The sequence below is a fragment of the Vipera berus genome (assembly GCF_964194415.1).
Source record: "Vipera berus genome assembly, chromosome: 2".
Lineage (NCBI taxonomy): Eukaryota > Metazoa > Chordata > Lepidosauria > Squamata > Viperidae > Vipera > Vipera berus.
In genome coordinates this window covers 199,249,379-199,268,635 of record NC_138203.1, presented here as the reverse complement: position 1 = coordinate 199,268,635, position 19,257 = coordinate 199,249,379, and the positions used below count along the sequence as shown (strand labels likewise).

Genomic DNA, 19,257 nt, shown 5'->3' with positions numbered 1-19,257 from the left:
CAGATAGCGTTTTCTATTTTTCTTATCCTATAAGTGAAGGTCAAAGTTATAGACATAAGCTAACAGCAAAGGAATCTTAATGTGGGAGCACATTATCCAGGAAGGTGTCATTGCAAGATAAAAAAATCCTATACCAAAACCAACCCAGTGTTCCTTAACTGTTTGACAAACCTTAAGTCTTGCTTCTCAAAACAAAGATGTTATTTTTACTTACCCCACTTACAGCCTACTAACACTGGGCATGCGGCATGTCTCGTTCGGTAATCACCTTCTCCACTTCGGAAGAGGTTATACCAGAAAACTGCAGTCCCCTGAAAACAACAACCAACCTTACTCACTTAAATAATTTCAGTGTTGTGTGCATTTTCATCTAACTTAAAACTGCTATAAGAATAGGGAGTCCATAGGACCTTCATTGCTAGTTGCCTTAAAATGTGGGAATATGTCTACAATATTTCCCATTTCTACTTTTAAAAAGAGTGCAGCGGCAATGTCTTTGAATATAGGAGGAAAGTGAAAAAAGGAAATGTGTGCTTTCAAGACAGCCTTAGCTCCTGGTGACTGCCTGGAGAAGTCGCTGCAGTTGTCCTGGCAGCATTTTCAGGAGTGGTTTGCCATTATATCCCTCTTAGGGCTGAGGGAACGACTCAGCTAAAATCATCTAATCAAGGTCTAAGGGAGAAAGTACAACTAAGATGGTACTAACCCATGCTCTCTAGAAATGAAGAAATACATAACCAGTTGTGACAGGAATACTATTTGGCATGAACATACAGTTCTTGCAGGTTCTTGTATTAATGAGAATCAAGATTATAGCTAATTTGTCAATACATTTTTTAAAGCTGCAAAGATATAGGGATCATGCAAATCATTGAACATGTATTAAATCTATTAACTACAAATTAATAACCTAATTATTGGTTGTTTTAAATTATTTTAGCAGCAGGGTTAAGGCAAAAAGCTCTCCATTCCTGCTGAACTTGGTGCTGACAATTGCAGAATTAAAAACGGGCTTTCTTTGGAGAAAAATTAATTAAGGCCCTTTAAACCAACATAATACTCATATTCATATGAAATGGAACTCAGGAAAAAAACAATACTGCTTTTTACTGGTTGAAGAGAAAGGGCATGTATAGCAAACACAAGTATCTCTTGGATGCAGGTCGCATTGACTTCAGTGTGACACAAAAGGAATTTTTAAGGAAAATTATACCAAATTGGCTGGAGTTACTTATTGGGCTAAGCTGTGAAATATTATGAAAGACCCATCACAATTATTAATTAATTTGATTCATAAATTTCTAACCTGCTTGAGGACTGGGTTAGGGCAGGGGATAGAGCTGGCATGCAGCAAAGAGAAGAAATCCTGTTTTGTTATTGGAAAGTAAAATTACATGGAGCCCTTTAAGTAATTAAATGCCTATAAAGCTCCTTAAATACACATTGTAGAACTCTTTCCAGCAAAGACAGATTTAAAATTCTGTTCAGTATAGGGCAGAAGTGTCAAACTGCTGGCCCGCAGGCCGGATGCGTCATGCCAAAACTGCGCCCACCCCATCTCCGGCAATGTGGAAAAAGTCACGATACATCGCAACACGTCACGTGATGTTGCGAGTTTGACACCCCTGATATAGAAGAAGGTAAGAAGCAGCCTACAATTTAAAGAGGTGCTGTCCCACTGGAATGCTCTCATCTATGGATAGCAACCACAAATATCTCATTGCAATAATCTTGTCATCCTGAATGATTAACTGGGTAAAAATTCTGTAGAATTTAAAGAAATAAAGTTAAAAACCTGAAGTAAATTATCTCCTTTGTAGTGGGAAAGCCATTTGTTACACACAAGCACAACTGTTACCTTTTTGGGCCAAATTGCAGCTCCAAAATCTGGGAAAACTGTTGCACCTCCTGCTTCAACATCACTCATCTGAGAAAGGAAAATAAGACACCCATAAGATCTTCCACTGAGACCAGCTCAACCCTTTTCTTACGCAGCAAGAGTTTGCATCGTTTTGCAGGATGAAGGCCATATTCTAAGAAGTGGGTGGGGCCAGGATAAAAACCTAAATTTGTTTTAATTTACATCAAAATGTGAACTGAATTAAGTACATATGACTACTGTACTCCTCATACATTTCATAATAAATTTCCCCGTTCTGACACATTAGAAATTTATGATTCTGCAGCAGCCTCTGGAGAGGTTATGGGAGCCACATTCAAAGTTTTGAAGGAGCATCCATGACACCTTTTAACAGGAAGAGAGAAAGAAAGCCTGTGGACACAGATGTTTAGGAATAAAAAAATCTGACAGAGACATAAGCATTAAAAATAGTTATTTTTTAAAATGTAAGAGGGAAATAAACTTTTATTTGGTAAAAAAAATACTGTGTTTGATCACAATTGGGACCAATAGGACAAACCCACCTGTCCTTAATATGTGGCTTGAAGCCTGCAGCCTACATCTCTTCCAGATTTTGGAAGGGTTACATTGCTAATCGGAGAGTAAAGACCGCTGTCTTCTGGCCAATGCACTTGCTTAGTAAATTGAAAAATTGCCTAATATATAATATGTACTATGTAACATTGAATATATACTAATAAGAAGAAAACTATTGAGTGATTAACTAACATATTGATTATGATAATATAGAAATTAATTATTACTCATTGTTTCTTAAATACATGAACCCAGACCCTAACCCTATAAAAATTTATATATATATTTATATATATATATATGTTATACATGTTATATGTTATATATATGTTATATGTTATATATATGTTAAATATTTATTAAGCATTCAGAATACACTTGCTTAGTCCCAGACACGGGACAAATCTTATCTCCTGTTTCAGCCTAGCCCAAGGGCATCTACAGGCAGTAGCCACAGCAGTGGCAGCTCATATTTGTGTAAATTTTTTTGGCTTGCTAACAAAGAATAAAGGGAGACCGATATGATCATTTCAAACGTATTTGTTCTCATCAGTGATGAGAGAAAGAGTTGTTACTTTCATGTCATGGTTCCGATTCTAAAGTGTGTTGTTTTTCATGCAAGAGAGTAGCAAGTCCATGAACTTCCAGCTCTACCTATAGTTCTACACAATATAGTAAACTCTGTTTCTAGTACTAGTACTAACGTCAATGTGATACAGGCAGCTGCAGCAGAAACAGGGGCAATCAAATCCCATTCTATAACTTGGATTTTGTTCAACTGATGGAACAGATATTTGGATCCAAACTACCACGTTTTAATTTAGGAACAATGAGGCACCTCTACAGAGATGCAATCATTATACAGAACAGGAAATTTTGCAAATTTTAGGAAGAAATTGAAACTCTGACATGGTAACTCAAAGTGAAATACCCCAACTCTTTCTGTTTTCATACTACTTTGGAGATTCTACTGAATTGCCTTATCATGGTTATCTTTAAGCCCATGTATCTTCTAGTTAAAATGGAAAAATATGACTAGAGCTGGATGTTGGCAACAGCAAACAAAAATACATCAGCAATTCTTTCTCTGAATCAATGTTTTTAGAAAGCTAAGCCTGAATGAATGCCCTGTAGGTTTAATGAATACTCCATAATTGCAGATTAGAAGTGATATTCTAATGAACCAGTAATAGTAACTGCACTGCAGGCACATATTTGGAATAAAGTAATGCCTTTTATTAGTCATTTTCCAAGAAATTTCCTAAAAAAACTGAGATCCTGATTGAAAGAGCTGCAATATTTAACACTGATGTCATGGCAAGTAAAATGAGAACAGATTCTGTGGCTGCACAAATAATAATGATTGAATGCGTTCCCAAATCACTTCTCATAAAAAGCTCCACTGTTAAAAATGTATTTTAGTCACTAATTTCCTTTGCACAATTAGGCTAAACTTCATAGCATATGTGAAGCAAGAATATGGAAAACTAAATCTCCACAGGTACTATGATTTCTTGTAACACTGGGTCAACAATCTCTAAAAAATATGCAATTAATTCCATTTAAGATGGTAGCATGAAAAAAACAAGTTTTACTCTACTTGTCCGAGACTGCTCATACTTACATAGTTCAAAAAAGTGGCCAAACGGTTGCCAGTCCCTAAACGCTTGAAAACATCAGGTTCCTCTTTCTACAAAATTAAATAAAAGTAAACTGCAAACTTCAAGCACGGGGAGAAGAATACAAAGATACTTACATAGTTAAGAAATGTTGCTAGCCTATTTCCTTCCGTTTTGAGTGTGATGTCAAAGGGTCGCTGAAACAAACAACAACTTTAACCCAACTTCCAAATTGATTGCATGTTTGTTGCTTTGGAAACAGGACGTGGAGATTATCTACAAATCTTAATGGAAGCAAGGCCCACCCAATTGTTCCAGGGACTTTTTCTCAGGTGTATATGAACAGAATTGCAGATTTAAGTCAAAGTCTCAGATGCAATAGCATATTAACTCAACATATTTTAAAAACATGTCTGTAAAGCTAACAGTTGTCTCATTCCACACTCTGCTAAACTATAATTTATTTAACCATGGCTTTCTGAATAAATCACAGCTGAGATTATATGCTATTGTGAGATTGTATGTCAAAATTACAAACCACCATGGGTGGCTTCACACAGCATGCTTAGCCAAAAATAAACAAAATACATTTTGGTTTAGCACATTGAGATCTCTATGAATCATCCCCATGACAAGAGTTGTAATACATCAGATATGCTGGCAGCTTCCTTTTTCTGCTATTGGATTAGTATATTTGGTAAACCTGTGGCTGAATGGTCGCTCCTTGCACTATAAAAAGTGAAAGAGCACTTTGCAGCTAATAGAAATCAAAAGTGCCAGTTCCCCTTCATGATCAGCAGGCAAGAACGGAAAAAGTCTGATAGGAACTTGCTGTGTTACTAAATCCCAGCTAGCCACAGAGCAACTCTCCTGATCTTTGTATTTGGAAAATGAGCAATGAACATTTTTCTATTAAAAGCAATGTTCTTTCAGGCCTTTATCGATATTATGCTATGATGGATGACAAAAGCAAAAATGCTTTCGGCTAAGCTAGGGGTAGGCAACCTTGGCTTTTTTATGACTCGTGGACTTCAACTATGCTGGCTCAGGAATTCTGGGATTTGAAGTCCACGAGTCATAAAAGAGCCGAGGTTGCCTACCCCTGGGCTAAGCAAAGGCTGTTTTTGGAGAACTACAATGCGGAATTGTTCCTGGAAAATACAGTTAGCATCAATATTATGGCACATAAATGCCACAGGAATCCCCAAACTTTTTGATCTGGTTATCACACCTGAAACTTTAAGACCATGTCTCATTAGTATGGTGGAGGGGAGCTAATAGGATTTTTTTTAAAAAAAAATTTTTTAATTTATAGATATAATAACATGTTAAAAAACAGTATAACAGCTCTTAAATCCATGAAAACTAGTCTTCAGAATGATTTATGATTAGTACCAAAAAATTTTTTTACAAGTGTAGGAGAATCTATAAACAAATAAGCAAATGATGAATGCCTATGAATGACAGGTTGGTGTGTAGTGAATCTGCCCAATCCACGGTTAATTGTGACTGAGAGAGCAACCTGGCATGCATAACCTGAGTGGGGCTGCAGGACGGGGTTCTTCCATCTGGGTTTCAGGTTTGGCATCAGCCACAATCTCAAGGAAGAGAGTGTGGGGTAGCTCCTGATGTTTGTCATTATTTAACCTGGTTTTCTTTTCTGGATTTTGTTAGCGTATTTTAGTCTGGGCTGCCTGCTGATTTAATGTTTCTCACTATTTTTATGTTTTTTAGTTTTGTATGCTGCTCAGAGTTGACTGGAGTGGGATAGCTAATAAATTTCAATCAATCAATCAACAGTTATACAACTGCTTTCTATAAAGCAACAGCAAATGGATTCGAGTTATAACCTGTGCTATATACGGAGCCTGGAGGACCAGTCCAAATCCCTAAGAAATCCAGCTGCTAACTTTCCTCAAACTTGGCTGCTGACAACAAAATCCCAAGCATTACATATCATCCAAGAATGAATATCTTGTTGATTGTTTCGTTGCCTCCCTTACACAGATCAGTTTTAACAAAGAAGCTTTAAGTATCCACTGATTTGTAATAACGTTTGTTCTGACAGAGAGGCAATCAGATAATAGTTTGTTCTATCATGTAGTAAGAGATGATCCCACATCCCTACTATTCACAAAGGGAAGGAAGGGAAGAAGAACAAAGCCAACAAATAGTGCTACTCTAAAACGTTAAAACTATTGTTGAGACTATTTTTTTAATTGAGTTGTTTCCATAATAACAGTTTGTGGAATGCTAGAAATATAATCTTGACTTTAGCAAAGCATTTCACCAAAATATTTAAAGATATGCTGAATGATATGTTTATTAAGTAGATAATATAGATGGCTTGAAAATCATACTCAGTGTTTGTCAACAACTTATAAATTGGAAGGACATATCAAGAAAGGTGCCATAAAATCAGTCAGTTTGTAACTTACTTCAGTTCTAGAACCTACAAACACACACCTCTTTGGATATTCAAAGATGGGCACAGTTTGTTTCAGGGAATGCTAAATTGTAGTAATTGTCAACCATGTAAAAACTGGAACCACCTCAACAATCTAAAAACTTCGTTACAGAACCTTTGAGAAATAACATGACTATGATTTGAAAGATGCTCTATCTCTCAGTTGGAATCTGAACAATATATTAGATGGACAGGTGGCTACTCTTAATTGACTTCTTCTAGAGAAAACTGAAATAGAAATGTGATCTAATTTTACCAAATGTTCCCTATCTCCATTATGAGGGAGACTTTCATGAAAGGTGGGCCTGTAAATGCCATCTTTTTTTCAAAATGCATGAACTTTAAGGTTCTCTTTCCAAGCATCAGACACAATATAGGCTGCCTACTAATCCCATTCCTTAATACATCAATATCATTTAAAAATTGCTATGGTCATTTTATGTTCCTGCAAGTTTGGGAAAACTAGAAAAATTGCCTGCCATTAGATAGATAATGTACATCTGCCAGGAGAGAGGTCCCTATTTTATTTTTATTTTTTTGAGGGGGGGAATTCTTTGACATTACACCCAATTTTGAACTAATCACTTACCACTTATAACTGATTTTTCTAATTGAGAGAAAGTAATTTAGGAAAAAAAATACAGAAGTACACATAGTGCTCTCCTTAAGATTTGTTTCTTCCAAATATAAATGCTTAAATATAATCCATACCTAGCAAACATCATCATTTAATACTTTGTAAGAAAAAAATGGTCTCCATGAATATACTAGTACTTATTCATAGTTATCCAGCGAGCCAAATGCAAGATGATATGGATTCCCTAATTTTTTTTTCTTTACTAAAACCAGCAGCTTTAGAGGGCAGTTGAATAAATCAGTTATGAGAGTGGAAAGGGAAGGTCAATCCCACACCCAATGTCCTATTTCAATGTATTTTTTTCTTGCTAACACTTTTCTGTGAAATGATATGAGGACCCAGATTGTTGGGGGCAATTAAGCTGACTTTGTAATAATGCCGCTTGGGGTGTGTGTGAAAGCCCTAATAAGCAGGCATATACATAGAATGAAGGCTACTGCTAAGCTTGTAAGCCGCCCTGAGTCTTCGGAGAAGGACGGGATATAAATGGAATTAAAATAAAAAAATAAAAAATATCAGAACTATTTAAAACAGTAAGTAAGGGATAGTAAGGGATAAATACAGTTTCTTTAACTCAGTGCTCTAACCATGAGCCAAATAAGTCTCACCCTATCCTTGTTTGTACATGAAAAAAAATCTGTTGAACTAACCAGGAGTTTCCATCACCTTCAGTTTAGCCCTTAAGATATCAAGATATACTTAACAGTAACTGGGAAAATTACATAAAATCTGAAATCTTACCCTTGAGAAGTCAAAATGAGGCTCATATTGTCCTCCCATGCCATAATTAGCAACCTAAAATGTACAAAAGGACAATATATTGTAAAATTAAAGCAAAGCCTTCTAAGCAAAATAAAACATGGTAATCCTTCAAAATGTATTTTTGCTTTTAAACATCAATATAATGTTGCATGCTGAATGTTTGTCATTACTGTGCATGTTTCTGTGAATTGGTGCAATGTGGGCAACAGTAGGGTGATTTTCAAGGAAGTTTATAGCTTAGAGATCTTATCTTGATAAAATAGTATGAACGTGAACATGATTGAAGCAAGACTTGATTTCGTCACATACTAGTCAAATTTCCTGAAACTGTTTTTATCCATAGCAAGGAATTCTCCATGTGGTATATGTATATATGTGTGTATGCATGTATGCAGAGTATAATATTAATATGTTCGATGCTTTAATTACCACACGGAGGATTGGTTTTATCAATTTATAATTCAGCATAGGATAAACTGAGGAAAAGAAAATAGTTTTGAGAAGGCAGTGAATTGTCCACAGGGAATGAGACACAAGATAGAAAAAGTAACCAAGTTCTCTATAGAGAAACTGGCTTTTTTATTTTTGAATTGTTTCACGTTTATTCTTAAGCTATGTTAAAAATAGCAATTGGAGGAGAGCTGATCGCCATCTTTTTTGCAGTAGAAGTTCTAGTTGTGCAGAAGTCTAAAATCTCAGCTCTTTGTTAAGCTCTGTCAGTCAAAAACTGCATTAATTCTTAATGTAATTCCTTAAGACTAGGTCTTGGCCTGGAAACCAGGAGACTGTGACATCTAGGCCTCTCTCAGGCAGGAAAACCATCTGCTTGCCTTTGGGCTAGTCATACTTAGTTCAACCACTTCACAGGGTTGTTGGCAGGAATTTTAGGTATGGTCACCACCTTGAGTTGACTATGTTAAAAAAAAAGGTGGAATAAAAATCTAATAATAATAACATTAATATGTAACTGGAACTGCAACAGGTACAAAACCACAACCGGCACAAGTGGCGCAACAGGGTGCTTTGAGGGTGAAGCCTGCAAAATGGGTGAGCAAGTGGGTGAGCGAGTGGGCAAAACTCAATGGCAGCAGGCCAGCACAGAGAGATAGTGTGCACAACCAACAAGACATTTATCCAGGGCAACAAGACTCTCATCAAGGGCAGCAATAATATACTGAAATGATGCATTATGGCATCCTAGGTTCCTGGGAAGAATTCGATGAGAATGAAGATCAATGCCAGTTAAGGAATTGGCAGCTGTGATTTCACCGTCATGTATAATAAAATACCGATGGGAACCTATTGGATTGGAAAGTGTAGAGTTTTTGTTTTTTGCTGATCTGATTTTAAAAAAATAAGATACTGGATTTAAAAATGGGGCAATTATGGGTAGGTGTGCTGCACATACAGTTGAAGCTTCCTGTTAAATATTATTGGCAGCCATTACTATTTGTAGAATTTTGAATTCTAAAAATCTCAGTCAAAATTTGAAGACAATGTCTCTCTTTTTGGAGGAGGGGGGGCCCTTTTTGTTTCATAATTTTCAGAGCATTACACGTTCACCACATTCCATGGAGTTCTGCTTCAAGGCAGAAGGCAGGGCCTTGCATAAAGGAGGGAACCGGTAACATGCTTACCTGCAACAATTCAGCTGTTTTGGTAGTTAATCCTGTAATTTGTTCCATTCGTTGATTTACTCTGGCAATAACCAGATCGTCCTCTTCTTCCAGCCAGGAACTTGCAGGGGAAAAAAAAAGATTGTGAACAGGAATTTACAAGCCTCATCTCATGAAATTTAAAAGGCACACTGATTCACCAATCTTCACTCAGATGGATCAAGATTTATAGCACTTCTTCAAAAATCAACGTTTAGTTTTTAATCATTAATCACATAATAACATATTGAAATTGTAAGTTTTATATTTTTGTAAAATAACAACAATAATAAATAAAATCTATACCAAAGAATAAAATAGTAAGAATAGCAAAAATCCTAGACACTGCAACTTTTCTTCATTCTATAGAGTTTTAATTATTGGTCAAGTTTTGAATGATATGCATATCAAGGTTTCAATTTATTATCAATATATTTTAAAATTATTCATAAAAAGAGGAGGAAATTCATTCTTACACAATTTACCTTTTGGAAACCCGGTAGTTGGCTACTGTTAGTACACCTGTTTTAGGGTCCCGGACTGTAGCTCTTGCCAACTGTATGAAGAGATATGCAAAATTTACTAACTTAAATAGTATCAAAAACACAGCTTGAGTTTTAATTCCCAAGCATTCCATGCTTACATGCCAAAAGATTCTTGTAAGTATTTTGTGCAGCATTGCAGCTGAAGTTTATTCTACATTCTGAAAAGTGAGGTATTGCATGAGCGGTAAACGAATTCATCACTTTAGATATTTTTTTGACTCTTCAGGGTTTAGAAGTGGGCAAAGATGGCTTTTCCTTGGCACACAGCTCAAGCTCATACCACAGGGGGTTTGGGGCAGGTGGAGGTGAGGTTATAGATTTTACTCACTCATACCAGTCTTCAGTTAATGACCACTTGTTCAGCAACCATTCAAAACTACTATGGCGCTGAACAAGGAGATTTACAACTGGTCCTTGTAGTTGTGGTCATCAGTGTCAGTGACACTGTACTTAATGACCCTGCACAGAATCTGCTTAATGACAGCACCTGGAACTGAGGCAACTATCATCATAAGTTGATGTGGTTTGACTGTGTCACTTAGGGATGCAGTTGGTGATCCCAATTAGCGTTATTTAGTGAGAACTATTTGTAATTCTGTAATGTGATGATATATGCCATAGCATTCACCCATTGCACCACTTTTAGGATATGGCAACATTCGAGTACCACCAGTCGCCTAGCAAGGAGTCAAAAACTTGATGACCAAAAAAAAAAAAAAGGAAAAAAGTGATGAAGTACAGGTAGTCCTCGACTTACAACAGTTCGCTTGGTGACTGTTCAAAGTTACAATGGCACTGAAAAAAGTCCCCCCCAAGCCACAGCCGAGCAAGACACCTGCCTACCCGCCCGGTGGCGCTCTTCCTCCTCTCCGAGGTTTTCATTGTTGTGAGCATTTCTGTTGAGGATTGGCAGCGGGGGTGGGGTGGAGGGTGTTTGGTTTTTATTTCCCCTGCCCCATCTGTTGGGTGGTCAGCAGGTTTTGGTCACTTCACATGACCCTGGGACACTGTGACCATCATAAATATGAATCAATTGCCAAGCATCTGAATGTAAATCACAAGACCCTGAAGATGCTGCAACATTCCAGCTGATCGGCGCTTCTTCTGGGCTCAGCAGAAGCACCAGGATCAGCACTGAGCTCCAGCTGGAGCCTGGCGCTGATCCTGGCGCTTCCGCTGAGCCCTGATAGCCCCAAAATAAGCGCTGATCCTGGCACTTCCACTGAGCCCTGACAGCCCCGAAGAAGGGCTGATCCTGGTGGTTCCGCTGAGCCCTGACAGCCCTACAGCTCCAGCTGTCCCTCGCTCAGGCTTCTGCAGTGCTACCACCGGTTCAGCTCATTCCCCTCCCCCGCTACCACTTTTCTAGGATGGTCGCGTACCACCTGCCAGGTGCCAATGTACCACAGGTGGTACCCGTACCACTGGTTGAAAAGCCCTGTGCTATAGAACTCCCATCTGTCCATGCTAGAGTTAAGTACACTTAACCCTATATGGGTTGGTAATGACAGTGAAAGTAATGCAAAAACCACTGCCTCAAAGCTGGGAAGCAGGCCAGAATGTATGGAACTCAGGGGATTTTAGGAGAAGAGGGTAAAACCCAGTGCAACAAGCTGCTCTATATAAACAGCCAACAAAACTCACTTCTTGTGTCAGCACTGATAACAATACTTAACCTGATACCGAAACATCTGCAGGAGAAAAACCAAGCTCAGACCACACCAACCAAGATGTATAAAACTTTGATGACTACATCTTTCCTTAGTTGGCATGTAATCAAGGCAAACAAAGAACTATTATTTGTAAGGGAAATGGTACCGTATTAGGAGACAGGCTTGAATTTATCCTTAGCAAAATAAGCTTAATCTTCCTCCCCCTCCGTTGCAGTCCTGGGGTGCCCTCTTGGCATCTCCTTCCTCCCTAAGTGGTTTATTGCTGACAAATCTCTTCAAAGTGCAGATGCCAAGAAACTGGCACTATGGAAGAGAATCTCTGAGCACAAAAACGGAGATGGATACGGTGGAAGAACCCACCGAGAGCCTTCCCTTGCCAGACCTTCCTTGCATTTCTAGTATACTCATACAACAGACTGCATCGTAAAGAAGTGATTAATTTTTACTGAAGATCCTCGAGAAACAGCAGCGTATGATGAGCAGAAAGTTAGAGTCGTGAAGTCTAATATCTTTCCCCCTGAGGCTAGCCCAGAGACAGATTACTGAAGGAAATGGAAATAATTTAGGAAAGACTTTGCTAAGAGTTCAGTTTGGGTGAACCAATCAGGATCTGGCCCACATGACTGCAAGTATGCCTGTAATCATGGCAATGTAACTGCACTTAATTGTAACCCAAATATTTATTTAAAGCAATGCCACTTCACTAATATGTGCTCTATGTATTCTAATAGACAACACTTGTAATTATTGCCCTTGTTAGCATTTTTCTTCCCATGCTTAATTCATTTTTCCCATATTATTTCTTTGGTCTTTTTATATTCCTATTAATTATCTTGGCCTGGCATGTAGCTTTTGGCACAAGGAAATGCCAGATTTCTGACTCATGTGCTATTCTGTTGTAACAGGCTCTTGCTCCAAAAATCAGGATCAGAAACTCAGTTTAAAATATTGCTTGAAGTGATGCAATTTTGAATTTCTAATATATGTAATAATGTGGCTGTATTTGTCATTTTGTCTTTTAAAAAGCAAGAAATTAAAATGAAATATCCTTATTAATTAGCAGCAAATTCCCTCTTTTGAGTTTGGGATTGGAACAACAAAAATTAGTATTGCTAAAGCTAAGGTTAAAAAAAATGAATTATTCATGTTAGTTACAATTTCATGTTTTGTTCCTTCTTGCTTTTGTTCAAATCCTGGGCATAAATTTTACCTTAATACCACCACCAAAAACTGATCTGAAAAATTCTTAGATCTGATAGGCAACTCAGGATTAAATATATGTTGTCTACAACAGTAATAAATTCTTATTTCAAACTTTTTAACATGACAATATGGATGAATATCTTTTGATTGCTAATCAATTGCTACATTACAGCAACTTTAGCCTACCCTGGAACCTAATGTGTATTTGAATCAGTGTTTAAAAATGAGTAGCAATTGATACTTCTGAATAAAACCATGCATCTGTATTTCGAAGGGAAATAGTTTATACAGTCAGTGCAATTAATACTGCTAAATTATTTGTTCCAATTTATCTGATTAAAAAGGGACGCGGTGGCTCAGTGTGTTAGGACGCTGAGCTTGTCGATCAGAAGGTCGGCAGTTTGGCGGGTCAAATCCCGAGTGCCGCGTAACAGAGTGAGCGCCTGTTACTCGTCCCAGCTTCTGCCAACCTAGCAGTTCGAAAGCATGTAAAAATGCAAGTAGAAAAATAGGGACCACTACGGTGGGAAGGTAACAGCGTTCCTTGCGCCTTTGGCGTCTAGTCATGCCGGCCACATGACCACGGAGATGTCCTCGGACAAGCGCTGGCTCTTCGGCTTTGAAACGGAGATGAGCACCGGCCCCTAGAGTCGGAAACGACTAGCACGCATGTGCGGGGGAACCTTTACCTTTACCTTTATCTGATTATTTTCATGTACAATACAATAAAACAGTTTCATTTAAGGACAGTCCAAGACTGTAATTAACAACATATTAGATTTTATTTATCTATCAGATAAACATCTAAAGAATCTAGGCTTCAAAGAAGCAGATATTCATATATAGCTTTGTTCTTTTTAGACATCCCGCACTGAAATGAAATGATCATGCTTTTAGATCAGTCCAAGGCCTTCTGATGTCTAAGAACCAGAGAAGGTAACGATAAATCATCAGGAAAATGCTTTCATTTGTAGAGATGAAAGTCATGGAAGAATATTAAATGAGGTGAACTAATTGATGAACATTATGACTTCAGAAACATTTAAAATAAATCCATGTTCTTAAAAAATCCTTACTCAACTGCAACACCTTTTTACCTCATTCATGAATTAGTATAATTATTTTCATTACAATATATGACCATTAGCTTACTCTAATTACTAATTGGAGGAAGTAAAGGAAATAATTACCAAGGTATAAGTAATTAGAAGCTTTCTACTACTAAAGCACATCAAAAATCATACCTTGGTAGAAAAACCCAAGTTCCTAGGCTCAGTTCCTGCTATATTTTCTAAAATGGTTTTCAGTTAAGATAAAACACTTTGATCAGTAGTTATACTGGGGCACATCAGCTTTCTCCAGATGTGTTCATTACATTTTCCATCATTCCCAGCCAGCATGAGTAGAGACTGGGTAGGGGTGCAGTAAAAAAACATTGGGCAAGTGAGACACCATTCTTCTTCAATAACCACAATAAAACATACTTGGTTTAGAATTAAGAGCAAACCTTGGAAATGTTAAAAGCTTTCACTTCCTTGCTAATTTCTTAGGCAGCACAGTTCCCTACTCCAATATGTCATTCCAGCTAAATGACTGCATATAGTTTGAACAGTAGACAGAACTCTTGTTATAAAGAGGCTCAATGACTACAAATAACAAACGTGCTGCAAAACTGTTCCAATATATTATAGCAACCATACCCTTGCAAGGAACTGGGTCTCGACATTTCCAATTCATTCAATTTCACTTTTAATTAGCTTATACGAATTAATTGAAATGCTGATATAATTTCAGCTACTGAATAAAATGAACTCTTACTTTTGGTTTAGCCAACTCCTTAATCTTCTCTATTTCTTCGTCAGATAGGACTTCGTAATATCTGACAATATGTGGGCTGTCCCATTCATCTTCTTCTTTAAAAGGCGCTATAATTAAATGAGGATTTCGATTTCCATTGTGGTATCTGCAAAACAACCTCTTCTGTCTTCGAGGCGTCTAGGAATATCACCAGATAGATACAGTATTTTAGTTTTGGAATTACTGGTCACCACAATACAAAAAAGATGCTGAGAAAGAGTGCAGAGAAGAGCCACAAAAGATGACAAAGGGGGTCTGGAGACTACGTTTTATGAAGAACGGCGAAATTAGCTTAACGAAAAGAAGACTGAGTGGAGAGAGAGAGACATAATAGCAGTCTTCCAATACTTGAAGTGCTCCCACAGGAAAGAGGGTACCAGTTCAAAACCAATGGGTGGAAGCTCATAAGAGGAAGATCCAATCTGGAGTGGAGGAATTTTCTGACAATGAGGACTATTAAGCAGTGGAACAACTTGCCTCCCAGAGTTCTGGGTGTTCCATCACTGGAGTTTTTCAAGTTAAGATTGTACAGCCATTTGTCTGAGATGATTTGAGAATTCCTGCCCTGAGCAGGGGGTTGGATTTGAAGACCTCCGAGGTCCTGATTCTTTCTTGACCTTTAAGAACAATTAATTTCTTGACAGTGAGAACAATTTACCAGTGGAATGGCTTACCTTGAAAAGTGTGGGTGCTCGAAGATTGCAAGTTTTTAAGAAGAGACTGGACAACCCTTTCCCTGAAATGGTATAGGGCTTCCTGCCTGAGCAGGGGGTTGGACTAGAAGACCTCCAAGGTCCCTTCCAATTCTGTTATTCTGTCCCTTCCAACCCTACGATTCTATAAGCAAGGGTAAGTTGAAATAGGGCATCTAAGCCTTAGTTTTTTGACATCTTGTCATAATTTTAAGCATTTTCTCAGCTCACTGATACCCAGCAGAATAATCTTGGAAGTTACAGATGAGCAACTGCATACAATTCAAAGGAAGAACCACTTATTATTCATCTGAAGTGGCAACTGTTTTTAAAATTCTGAAACGGTATTTTTGTTCTCATTGTTTTGTAATGGAGGGCATAGTTTCTTGGTGCAAAAATTAAGTTATCTTGCGTTGTAAAGATACCTTCTCTCTTTTGGCAAGTTAAAAGCAAGGATGAACTTACTTGTAAAATATAGTTTTAAACACTAACAATATAAGAATTTAAGCCAGTAATCTTTGGGACATTTTTACTTACCAGTTTCACACCTTCCCCTCTGCAAAGGGCTTCATAGGTCTCACGCTCTGGCAGGTAGTCCTGAGGTCTTTCATAAATGCCATTGTAGGTTTTGGGCTCACTGGGGTTCGCTGACATTTTATTGATTTGGTTGCTTTCTTTTTCGCTCTCCAGCAGCTTCTCAAAGTACTGCATGTTGCTGCCTGCTCTCTCATGAGCCGGGTCTTTGGTTGGAAAGAATAGTAAGAGAATCAATACAAGACTTTGAAGTCTACAACAGGCCACCAGTTATATTATACAGGTCAGAAGCCAGCCTCCCTCATTTCCAATTAGGCTCTCTGTGAATTAAAGATAAGATCTTTATTGGGCCTGAGATGTACAAAGGCAATGAATGAAGAGTGTAATGCATTGTCTCAAAAATGACATAAGACCATGTGCATCAACAAGTGGCTTTTCTCTAGATTAAAAAGAGCACAATTACAGATTATTTTTTTTAAAAAAAGACAGCTTGTCCATTTTTTATTGAAACTGACCAGGAGACTAGAAACTACCCAACCAAAAAAGCAAGCAACTTGGGGTGAATAAGCAATGGTTCATAGTGGAAAAGGCCTGAAAACCTAAAGACTCGGGAGGTTACACGAGGCTGGCTCCTAGCAGTTATCAATGCCTCACTGAGTGAAGGGTACTTCCCTGCTGCCTTGAAAGAGGCGGTGGTAAGGCCCCTCCTCAAGAAACCGGCACTGGACCCAGCTGTTTTAAACAACTTCCGTCCTGTCTCCAACCTTCGCTTCCTTGCGAAGGTCGTTGAGAGCGTGGTGGCACGACAGCTCCCTTTGAACCTGGAGGAAGCTGAATATCTAGATCCGTACCAATCGGGTTTCAGACCGGGGCACAGCACGGAGACGGCATTGGTCGCGCTGGTGAATGATCTCTGGCGGGCCCGAGATAGAGGTTATTCTTCTGTCCTGGTCCTATTAGATCTATCAGCGGCTTTTGATACCATCGACCATGGTATCTTACTGCGTCGTCTTGAGGGGCTGGGAGTGGGAGGCACCGTTCTGCGTTGGTTCTCTTCCTACCTCTCGGACCGTTCGCAGACGGTGTTGGCAGGAGGGCAGAGGTCAAGCCCTAGGCCTCTTAATTGTGGAGTGCCTCAGGGTTCGGTGCTCTCGCCCCTCCTGTTCAACATCTATATGAAGCCGCTGGGAGAGATCATCCGTAGCTTCGGGGTGAAATATCATCAATATGCTGATGATACCCAGCTATTCATCTCCACCCCGAACCAACCCAGTGATGCCCTCGATGTGATGTCCCGTTGTCTGGAAGCGGTACAGATTTGGATGGGAGAAAACAGGCTTCGACTCAACCCGGCCAAGACTGAGTGGCTGTACATACCGTCATCTCGTTTAGTCCAAGAGGTTCCATCTCTGACTATAGGAGGAGAGATGTTACCTCCCATTGATAAAGCACGCAATCTGGGCGTCCTCCTAGATTCACGACTCAGTTTTGAAGATCACATGGGAACCGTGGCTAGGGGGGCATTTGCCCAGATTCGTCTTATATACCAATTACGCCCCTTTTTGGACCGAGATGCCCTACGTACAGTCACCCACGCACTCGTTACCTCCCGTATTGATTACTGTAATGCTCTCTACATGGGGCTGCCCTTAAAGACCACCCGGAGGCTTCAGCTGGTGCAGAATGCAGCTGCGCGGGTTGTGATGGGAGCTTCCCGATACTCCCATATTACACCCCTCCTGCGGGAGCTGCATTGGCTACCAGTTGCCCTCCGGGTGAGATTTAAGGTGCTGGTACTTACCTTTAAAGCCCTACATGGCTTAGGTCCGGGATACTTGCAGGACCATCTGCTGCCGGGAACAAATTCCCATCGTCCAGTACGCTCACACAGAGAAGGCCTCCTCAGGGTACCGTCAGCTAGGCAATGTCGGCTGGCGACCCCCAGGGGGAGGGCCTTCTCTGTGGGAGCACCAACCCTATGGAATCAGCTCCCCCCTGAGCTTCGGATAGCCCAAAACCTCCAATCCTTTCGCCGCGGCCTCAAAACACACCTGTTCCACCAAGCTGACCTAGACTGACAGGCATCTTAATTAATTTATATTTAGTATTTTTAATTCATTTTTAAATTCTCTAATTTTTTATTGCACTGATGTTCTCAATTTCATTTATCTTGATTTATGCACTTATTATATGTTTTATTGTGAGCCGCCCTGAGTCCTTCAGGAGATAGGGCGGGATATAAATCCCATCAATAAATAAATAAATAAATAAATTTTAGGGGGGGGGGAACCTGAATTGGGTTTTTCATTCAGCTCTTTCCTATATAATTCTAAATTTAATCCAGTATCATTCTTATATAGATTAACACCAAACTTGAGAGATACATCCCAACCTGAGGTTCAGCTGTATAAATCAGCTCCTGATAACTTCACAACGATGTCCATACTCGGTTACAGTATGGAAGGGTTTGATGTTGTTTCCTTTCAGAAAATATTCAGCTTTTCCAATCCAATCTACAGGTGGTTCTCACTTAACAATTGGTCACTTTATGTCTGCTCTAAGTTACAACGGACCTTCAAAAAGTTACTTATGACCTGGTTCTGGAGATCTGACAGCTGCACACACCTACCCTTTGTGGCCACATAATTGCTTTTCAGACATTTGGCAACTGGCTCATTTTTATAGCTTTCAGGCAGTTATGACTGTGAATTAAGTGTTATTGCCAGTTTCTGACCTTTTCAGCTGGTTTCCAGACCCCACCCCCCAAAATAAATAAATAAATAAATAAATCCATGGGAATACATGGATTCACTTTAGGATCACCACAAAAAAGTTGTAAAATTGAGTCTGGTACCTTGACTTACAATTGTCATGACTTATGACAGAAATTCTGGGTTTCATTACAGTTGTAACTCAAAGATTACCTATACAGTACTGATAATCCCCGATTGTCTCCCTACCAAGTGTTAATCATACTCAACCCTAATTATTTGATTGACTGATTGATCAACTGAATTTATACACTGCCTATTTCACTGTATAAGTGACTTTGAGTGGCTCAAATCATTTAGCTTTTTACCTCAGGCAAGATTATTAAGATTAACACCAACAAAGTTAGAATGGATGAATAACAATCATTATTTTCATTGCTGGAAATCTAAAATGTTTAGGGTATG

General features: G+C 38.8%; 1 protein-coding gene across 9 annotated transcripts in view; it reads right to left on the bottom strand.

Moving 5' to 3' along the window:
• The window catches only part of P4HA2 (prolyl 4-hydroxylase subunit alpha 2), a 291,582-nt gene that overhangs the window by 1,562 nt on the left and 270,763 nt on the right, over positions 1-19,257 (bottom strand). For 8 of the 9 annotated variants that reach the window (XM_081316754.1, XM_081316757.1, XM_081316758.1 and 5 more), the window contains 8 exons: positions 16,085-16,287; positions 14,817-14,993; positions 10,063-10,133; positions 9,560-9,659; positions 7,902-7,955; positions 4,062-4,127; positions 1,859-1,927; positions 215-311 (listed from right to left, as the gene is read on the bottom strand). In XM_081316754.1, the coding sequence (XP_081172880.1) occupies positions 215-311; positions 1,859-1,927; positions 4,062-4,127; positions 7,902-7,955; positions 9,560-9,659; positions 10,063-10,133; positions 14,817-14,993; positions 16,085-16,287 (837 nt within the window). Of the gene's footprint in view, positions 1-214; positions 312-1,858; positions 1,928-4,061; positions 4,128-4,193; positions 4,254-7,901; positions 7,956-9,559; positions 9,660-10,062; positions 10,134-14,816; positions 14,994-16,084; positions 16,288-19,257 lie in introns of all 9 variants that reach the window. The other variant, XM_081316755.1, reaches the window with a different exon arrangement.